At 41.8% G+C, this 9,654-nt stretch overlaps 1 protein-coding gene across 1 annotated transcript; it reads right to left on the reverse strand.

The window, feature by feature from the left end:
- Nucleotides 1-572: 572 nt before the first annotated feature.
- On the reverse strand, nt 573-9,599 carry GLE1 (GLE1 RNA export mediator; the record flags this gene model as incomplete). The annotated part of the gene is made up of 16 exons (XM_010013543.1): nt 573-641; nt 1,336-1,399; nt 1,567-1,649; nt 2,591-2,695; nt 3,039-3,168; nt 3,631-3,821; nt 4,285-4,427; nt 4,774-4,843; nt 5,030-5,145; nt 5,726-5,954; nt 6,692-6,946; nt 7,224-7,284; nt 7,596-7,744; nt 7,919-8,044; nt 8,996-9,214; nt 9,522-9,599. Coding segments are annotated over 16 exons (2,088 nt in total), but the record flags the coding sequence as incomplete, so codon positions are not given.
- Between the last annotated feature and the right edge of the window lie 55 nt (nt 9,600-9,654).

The raw sequence follows: 9,654 nt of genomic DNA on the forward strand, positions 1-9,654 counted from the left end.
AAGAGAGGTGTCAGTGCTGCTAGGCCAAATACCTTCACCAATCTCACTGTAGTTTTAGGATGTTGTCAAGACAAACAGGATGCAAGTACATCAGCATAATCAAAGCTGAATTATAAAGGATAGATGTAATAAATACAAAAATGAAGTTCTAGCAGTAATTTCTGAGGTTGGTAACTCCGTGAGGATTTCATAAGGCTGTGAGGTATTTTCACTTCCATCAACAGAACAGCACTGTGCAAATTTTCAATCAAAGAGTCTTTTATCTCTAAAGCCCAGAGGTCATCGGGATACTCTATTTAAAACGTCTTCCACATGTTTAAACTTATGAAGGAAGACTCTTCAATTTTCTGTACTTTACCATAGAAAAACTTGTCAAAATCCAAAGCAAAGAACTTCCAATTTTTTGCAACAAATTAAACACAAATTTGTTCTGCCCAACATAAATCTTGATGAATTAAACATTAACAGGTCGATGGAATATTTTCTCCTCATTCCTCTATAGACAGAATATATTTATTCTGCCTTTACATGAAACCAGGTCTGAAAGAACTGACAGGGGGAAATAAACTGCTTTATGATCTCCAAAAGGAAGACTGCAGAGCGCCCTTTGGTAATGGAATTTCCTTCTGCTGTAGACATTCCTGGTGGAGAAAGACAAAGAACAAAGAAACGTGGATCTTAATTTGCCACCTCTTCTCAGGAATTTTGACAGATCTCACTGCACACACTCAAAGCACTGCTAATAAAAAGCACCAAAATTCATTTTGAAATGAAGGTATGAGCTCTGAAGCTCCCATATTTTAATGTCATAATCTAAGTCAGTATTCACAGAACTACTTAAATAACCAAGTATTTTACAGTTTTGCAAGCTTTCTTAAAGAGAAGATGCAGAAATGCTCAACAAATGCTACAGAGAGCAGATCAAAGGAAGGATGTCTCCTTCCACATGTATCTGATTGGTGCAAGAGATAAAACCAACCGAACCACTGATAAAAAATAGCTGTTACAGAAATGACTCAGCAGAATCCTCCTCAACCTGCGCCCCTGCTCTTACTGCAGCCACGCTCCCACAACTTCACGTACAAGTAAAACACATTTGCTCTGAGAAAAATAAGATGTGAGGTAAGAAAGCAGCAAGATGTCTGACATCATCACTATCATTAAGGTAATTCAGTAACTACCAAAGAGGGGTTACATCATAGTGACAGGTCTGGACTGTCAGGAATGCTGCAAGCAGCGCCCATCTCATGAGCAAAATGATGCAAATATAGAACAAAGGGAGAGAACCCCCACAACCAAAACACTTGAAAACTAAAGAAGAAAACACTGCTTTACCTCCAAGAACTGCTTGAAGCGCATTAAAGAGCCCATCTGTCCAGAGCTGGTAATTGCTTCAATTCTGCAGAAATGACAGCATGTTTCAAAATCTCCTCAGAAAGTCGTGTTTGATTTATGAGTGGGTATGGGGTGAATAGCAGAGGTTGGAAAAGGTGGAGGAGACACTTAAGAGCAAACATGAAGTATAAAACAAAGATTATTTCACTTTCTCAAGCACAGATATCATACCTTGGGCAATAGTCATCTCGGATAAGCAACATCATTTTCCAGAACTGAGCCTGATACTGTTTCATGAGAGCATTGCCACAAACCTGTGGTACAGAAATCCACAAAGATCAGGTTCAGAACTGCATTTCAGATTAGCAGGACACCTTCAGTGACCCTGTTCAACATCAACCACTTCATATTTCAACCAGACATTTAAAGAAATGTACCTACACCTACAATAAAACAAGCAAATCCTCTAAATGCCATTAATGCTGCCACAATCACCTTCTTTTCTTGTTGACTGAGTGGTGGCCGCTGATACCAATCTTAGGTTATTCTTCCTCTCCCTCCAAAACCACCACCCTTCCCTAATACCATTTGCTAGGATATAGTATGGTTGTTTCCCCATTTTTATTACTGCAGTATGGGTTCATAAGCTTTCCTCAGTTTATAGGACAAATGTTCCTCAACCTTCACTGCTGCTGACAGAATCCCCACTGCACTTTGTCATTTCTACTTTCACAAAATCCATTAGAAGGCATTTGATAAGCACAGAAGCTGCTTGTATTCAACAGTGTCTCCCCAGCTTCAACCTTTTTTTACTCTTATCTAGCACAGGCCCATTTCCTAGGATATAGGATAAACATGCATCAGGCTCTGTCCTTTTCAGCCTGAAAAACCCATCCTGTTTTACGAACCAATTGAGGTGGAAAGGCCACAGGACCTCATTGCATTGTACAAACTGATGCCAAGTGCTCAGCAGACCTTATTCTTACAGAACCATGCAACTACTTTTAAAATACCAGAAACATTAAACAGAACCAAATAAAACAACAGAAGCTGCATGTGTAGAAACTTTAAATCGTTCCACTCCAAAGCTGTATTTGCAAGAACATGGAAATATTCACATTCCCTTCTGAAGGAATGACAAATTGAAAACATCTGCTGTTAAAAATCACAATGAATCTCACCTCAGCAATCCCTTCAGAAACTAAAATGGCACCAATTTAGATTCCTTCAACTACCAGCAATCTGCATCTCTTACCTCTAGAAAGTCATAGAGAAGTGTAGCTGTCACATCTGCCAGAGGCTCCATGTTCAACATCTGAGCAAGCCAGCGCCATCCGTAGTGTAGCCCATGAGGATGTGCCTATAAAGCAACAAAAAAGCTACAAGCTACCCACCGCTTTGATAAGTGTTTGCAAAACACTATTATCAAACCAGGCAGCTTTCTGATGTACTTTCTTCTTTCTGTTTTACAATAGCCTACCATAAAACTTGATCATTATGAAAATTCAAAGAAAAAAAGTAAATGTCTACATTCCAAATGATTCTGCATTGCTTTGTTGATTGGGGTTATGACCATCTCCCTCCAAATACATTATGAGCTGGTTTAAGTTCAGCACATCTTCACTACCAATCAAGTTTACAATACATTTACTAGACTCTTGGGATAGTAATGAGGTTCTAATCACAGTGCCATACACACATACCCCTTGTCTGTTTCCATAAGGCCACCGGAGTTGAATGATAGCAGCATAAAGACGAATCATTCCCGACATCCGTTTAAGAAAATTATCTTGTTCTTCCACCTTAGAATCCTTAACTTGATATCCAAGCATCCTGAGAAAATGTTGCATTAGTTGTATTAGTACAGCAAAACACATTCACTTGAGTCCCCGCAGTTCTCAGCTTTCTTTAAGTCAACTGTACTGAGAGTAGGCATATGCCAAAACACAGGAATTACTGACCATGACCCTCGGGATCACATGTTCCACTGTTTTATACCATGAATATTGAGGTTCTGTACTGGATATCTCAACTCAAATGAAGCTATGGCTATCAACTGTTCTTTGAGAAGGATAAGGAAGAAGCAGCAAAAGCTAACTTCCAAAGCTGAAGGACACAGTATCCTTCAGGAAACAGGGTCAGGGGAGCCACACACTTGTGAGTGACTCTCCAGAGTCTGTGCTAGCACATCACAGTGCCCACGCAGTCCAAGATGGGGAAAAGTGGAGTTCACTCATAAAAACAGAGTCTTCACCCTTGCAGGGTGCATCTGAAAAAGTCCAGTAATAAATTTACCTCTGATAATCTTCCATAGAAGTCCCCTCTTTCAGTGCAGGGTAAAATGGCACAGCATAGGGGCACTTTTTGTGCAGATTAGCTAAAAAGAGGTCTCCAACTCGAGGGTGCATTTCCCAGATTCCTGAGGCCACCACAGCAATTGGGAAAGCTGCATCACGATGAGAAGCTACTTCTTCTTCTCCTTGATTCTGGAGAGGGGAAAGAAAAAATCAGTCCCCAAATCCTTCAAGCTATTTCTCAGACAAAAAAATTCCTCTTTTTTGTGTAACTAGCCTCTACTAAAAGATCCCAATGCTTCCATGTTTTCTTTCTTTTTATTGTTCCTCCCAATTCTGCCAAGATGTAAGGTTTTGAGCATACATATAGATCATAAATAAACTATCAACCTGTTTTCCACTAAGACTGTACTTAACTAATTCAGAGGATGTTACATTTAAGCTTGGGATTTAAAATAGTTCTCCTAGAAGACAGAAAATGGAGAACTTGTTTTTAATCCAAAAGGTGCTTTCTCTAATCAGTATGAATAGGAATACATGCAAGCTAAACATCTTGTTCTTAATCCCTGAAGACAGAGGACAGTGTCCCAAAAAACCTCGCAAAGCACCAGCTCTGCCTTTGACACCCCAATAAAGAAAGAGAACATTTCCTCACCACAAATTTCTCCGCAAGTTTGTAATAAACAAAATCAAGACCCTGTGGATGCTGAGTCACTGATACAGATCTCCCTCCACTCTGAACAGTCTTTCCAGAGAGCAGGTTATTGATCTTGTCAAATATCTCTCTTAGCTGAGAACCTGCAAACACGTAAGGAATGTATGGAGACAGATTAGGAAAGAGCAGACAAATCTGAACCAGACCACATCAACTTCACAAAAACTAGACCTTCATCCTGAAGGGCAAGGCACCTCAAACTGCATGTTTGCTACATCTGATTAAAGAAACTTAATCATAATGAAGCAAGATACCTCTGAGGGAAGCAACAAACCTTCAAAACATAAGCAAACACTGTGCTGCAAAGACTTGGACTGTATACATAGCAGCTTTCTGTTGTAGAGATGATTAAAGAAACATTAGGTATGTTGTGTCCTACTAAAAGCAAAAGGCATTTCAGGTGGATTGGGTTCTTGGTGTTTTTCTGACCTGCTATTCTAGAGATCTGGCTCACAGGGATCGTGGCTGCTTTCTGCAAGTCTGTTTTTATCTTCTTAACCTGCAGAATAAACAAACAACTTTAAAAACCTTTTCAGACAAGTAAAGTACTATGGTAGTTCAGATGAGCAGACTGTTTACAGAGGCTGCCAAGTTAGAATGATTATTATTTGTTAACTAAAGCTGTCCTATTCCCCCTAGAAATGAAGATAATCACTCTTTGGCAGTATTAATCATTTGTTCATACCTCATTGTTGTCTTTGCAGTTGATGATTCCACTGAAAGCAGTAACACACTGCTCAGCAGCATCTTGAAGCTGCTGGTACCACTGCATGGTGCTTTCTTCTGCCTTAACTTGAAGTCCTGGTATAATCAAATAGAAATTAATAGCAGAAGACTGAGACCCAAACCTCTAGAAAACCTTAAGAAAAATTAAGAAAAAGAAAATGCAAGTAATTAAGAGCTGCAGGAGTGGTTTTCCCCAGAATTTAGTTTAGAAAGTGTCACTGTTTAACACGAATGGACTACAAGTTCACAAGCTATACAAGAGTCCTCCTTAGCTTAGTAGCTTATATATACAGGATATCAGGTTTTAACTTGCTTTCAAGAAGGAAGCCATTTCAGTGACACGTCCTCCTCATATGTTTTATCATAATAAGCACAACCCATCTACACTGGCACCATGTTGTTCTTTAATATTCCAACATATGGCACACTTTCTAGGAAAGCAGGTTTTGCTCCAGTTAATACAGTCAATTTATGCTGCATCCATGTCATTTCACAAGTTTGCTGCCAGTGGTCCAATACCCACTTTGCTAGTTGGCTAAAAGTAAAGGCTACAAGAAGGTATGTTGTCACAACAGTAAGATTCCGAAGTAGCATTTAAACTAACTATAAAGGAGTGCATAAGGAGGGAAAGGAGGAAACAAAAATCCTAACCAACCTTCCTTCTGCTTCTTTCCCCCAGCCTGCTGTGCAGGGGCAGGAGTCTGAGCCTTCATCTGCTCTTTTTTCAGTAACTCCTTCTGCTTTTGTTTCGCTTCCTCTTCATCTCTCCTCCTTTTCTCCTCCACAGCCGCAGCGATTTCTTGCTGCATGTTGGATATCAACCCTCGCATCTCCTGCAGTGCTCGTTCAGTATTGGCCACATCCACTTGAGTAGGGAAACCCTTCTGCCAAGAGTCAGAGGAGGCACATACAGCATCAAACTTTGCTCTGCTATCTGCAGACCAACAGCAAGAGCAAGGAGCCTCTGAGGCATTAAGCAACTACAATTTATCCTCTTAGGTGAAAATACCTTTTTCTCCATTATCTGCACATAACATTGGTCGTAACACCTGTAAATGTTAGTGCATGACTAGATCTCACAAGAGCTTAGACAACAGAAATTAGCAACACACTTTGACAAGCATAAGGGAAGCCCAATGCAGAACTTTGCTTTCTCGGCAGCAAGCCATCTGTGACAAGCTGGAACTAGCTTCTCCTGTTTTATTTTTCCATGTTTGTATCTCACCTTTAGAGAAACAAGTTTTCAAGGAAACCTAGTTACTGCATAAAGGCTGACAAGTACAGGAGAATCATCATGTATTTAACAGCTTATGAACCATCTCACTTCCATGACTGTCTCAAAAAGGAACTTCACAGCATCAAGAATTTACAGTATTTGAATACTGAACCTTTCTTCTGTAGAAATCCTCATGCATTTTTATAAGCCATTTCCAAGAGAACAACTGAAATGCCATAGAAAAGAATTCTCCTTTTAAATGCGATGCTTTATAGGACAAGTATCTAAAAGCACTTCTGTGACATCTTATTTAGTGGCCTCATAACAAACTGTCTTTGAAGACAACAGCAGGAAGCTTTCTGAAGGAATGACAACCAAAGTTAGAAACAACTCTAGAGCCTCTACCTCACTGGTGGTGCGGATGAGTCCTGACACCAGCCCACAGATCTGGTTGCCACGATTACTGTAGGCAGAAAGATCAATTCTTGGCAAGTCTTTATGTCTGTAATTGGGATCAATCTGCTGGTTAAGCTGCAGCACTTCCTCCTGGATGGAATAGAGGCGACGCAGTCTTTCCTGGCCCTCTTCCTTACGCTGACGCTCCAGCTCCTCCTGACGCTGCCTCTGCTGCTCTGCCTCACGCAGTTTGAGGTTTAATACCTGGGGAGAAAAAGACCCAAGAGACACAAAATACTTAAATAACTCCAGTTTTACAGCTCCTTCCTGATCTGATGAATCCAGTTTTACAGGTCCTTCCTGCTCCTCCAACACGTGTGCCTTTAACCAGGTTTCCACAACAATGCAGCAGGTGTCTCAGACAGCACCAGAAAATACATTCCCACTCCAGGGGTGATGTAAATACAAACAAATTGGTCTTTCCAGTTCCCAGCAAGTAGCCACAATCTTTTATGAAAGGCAACTCTTAGAAGTCTCAGACCTTTGCTCTGTGTCGGTGTTCTTCCTTCAACTTCTCTTGCTGCCCTTGAGCCTCCTTTGAGCTACAATACACAGACAGAAAAACTCTATTCAAGACATGCACAAAATACAAACAAACACACAGCAAGTTGTCTTTAAAATAAGACAAGCTAGAGGAACTTTGACTGTCACAAATACAGTCTTTTTCTAACCAATGAAACCTCAACAGTAGCCAGGGATCTCCCCTGGAAAACAGTTAAGATAGTTAAGGTAAGAAAAGCAGCAGGTGAGACTTTCAAGCACAAGAGACCAGCACAGAACTGCCAGGCACAAGAATTAATCCTCACTTTGATTACATGCGGTAGCATTTTAAGGCTACCAGAGCTAATCTCACCTCTTCTCCATTACTTCTTGCAAATCTTGGAATTCCTGATGCTGCTTGAGCTCCTTCAATTCATCAAAGCGCTTCAGTTGTTCACTGGCCAGGTCATACACTGCCCTCACCATCTGCTCTTGCTGCTCCTGCCGTTGCCTCAGCCCCTCCTGCAGATTGAAGAGGTGCCACAAGAACCACAGTAGAGTGATCACAGGGATTCAGACAGAAGAAAACACACATTAAATTGGCCAAAGTCAGCCAACATTTAGGATAACTTTAACCAGAGCATTGGTACCCATGGTTAGGAAGCTCTCCTGTGATTCACACCCCCCCTTTTTTACCTTTCCTTTCAGCCTGTGCACCTCCTCATACATCTGAATGCAGCCTTCAACTTCCGTAACTTTGGATGGCAGAACTGCTCGGAAGAATTCCTGATCCATTTCCAGCAGACTACGGTCATCATTTCCCTGTGTGGCCAGCACAAGGCACAATCAGTGGCTGAGCATAATGTCAGCAACTCACAGAGCAAACCAGATAAATCAAGTCTCCTAAACTGCATATTATTTGTAGAGAGACAAAGGAGTCAACCAGTGCACATTTAGAGTGGTTATATACCCCAGAAGCACAGCTTCACCACCTAGAATATCCTCCAGCACATACATGATTGGGATAATTAATTGGGAGTGGAGATACCAAGAGCCTATAGGACATTCAGAAAGGCCAAGTGTCAACAAGCAAGGCTTGACAGGCTCCCCATGTTCTATTAACGTTCAGTGAAGGTGTTACTGTCAGAAGTCAAGACAGGTTCATACTTTGAATCATTCTTCAGGAGGAGTCTTCAGACTCTCTTACAGCTTCTATCAGATCTTGCTGCTTCATTACAAGGTTTTCCTCACAACATATTTCTTAAGCCTAAATGGGGCTGAGATGATGCAGAACTTTGCTGCTCGGTGTCATTGTTATGTGGTGAAGTCATCATTTAACGCATAGCAACGGATACTTGTTTTCTTATGTTTTCTTTCCAGCTGCTTTATCAACTTCATTACCTCCAACTCGACTGCTCATTGCCCAGCTTCTTACCCTTCTGCCTTGTAGGAAAGCCATAACACCTCTAAGTCATTCAGAGACTCCAGAGCACCCTCTCCCTCCAAATGGATGAATCCCATGCTGCGAATCCATATAATTACAGAGCTCCAACTAAGTTTTCCTTAGTTAAGGTGAAAAAGGGAGTTTGCTTTTGGCCTCCTATGAAACATTTTTCAATGAAAATCTTGCTAACACCAATTTTCTCATCACTTGTTATCCTGAGTTGAAACTAAGCACATTTTCCCTTCACAAATTTACAGAGCACAAACCAGCCTTTACCAGACAATTTATAGCAGCCACTTTGCTCACATACGGATTATAATCAGAGCTACCTTTGTTTCACTTGGCGCTGCAGATGAAAGCGGTGAAGAGCCCTGTTTGCCAGCAGAGGTGATCTCCAGAGATGACCGTTTTGTGGCAGGAGTGGATTCTTCAGGTGTTGAACTTCCAGAGGGTGCCCTTTCTTGGTCTGATTGCCCAATCACTCTGTCTATGACCCAGCCAGAATAAGGGGACAACTCAAGAGGAGATACGCATCCTTCCAAGATATCCTAGAGAGAAAACAGCTTCTGTGAATGCAAACCTGTGAGGGTGCTGAGGCGCTGGCACAGGGTGCCCAGAGAAGCTGTGGCTGCCCCATCCCTGGCAGTGTTCAAGGCCAGGTTGGACACAGGGGCTTGGGAGCAACCTGCTCTAGTGGAAGGTGTCCCTGCCCATGGCAGGGGTTGGAGCTGGAGGAGCTTTAAGCTCCCTTCACCCCAAACCATTCTGTGAAGCACATCAAGAAAGCAATGACACATCAACACACACTGAAAGCACCAGCACAAGTGCTTTACGACACCTCAGTACATCCTTTACCCGATTCTCGGGCTGCCTCATCACCACTTTTTCCAGGCTGCCCGACTTCTGCAGGGCCGCCACGCTGGGACCTCCTCCCTGAACCCCCAAACGGTTTAAACAGTCCGAGGGAGTCAGAACCCGACCTGCTGGA

This window comes from Nestor notabilis, unplaced genomic scaffold (genome assembly GCF_000696875.1).
Source record: "Nestor notabilis isolate BGI_N333 unplaced genomic scaffold, ASM69687v1 scaffold27084, whole genome shotgun sequence".
Lineage (NCBI taxonomy): Eukaryota > Metazoa > Chordata > Aves > Psittaciformes > Psittacidae > Nestor > Nestor notabilis.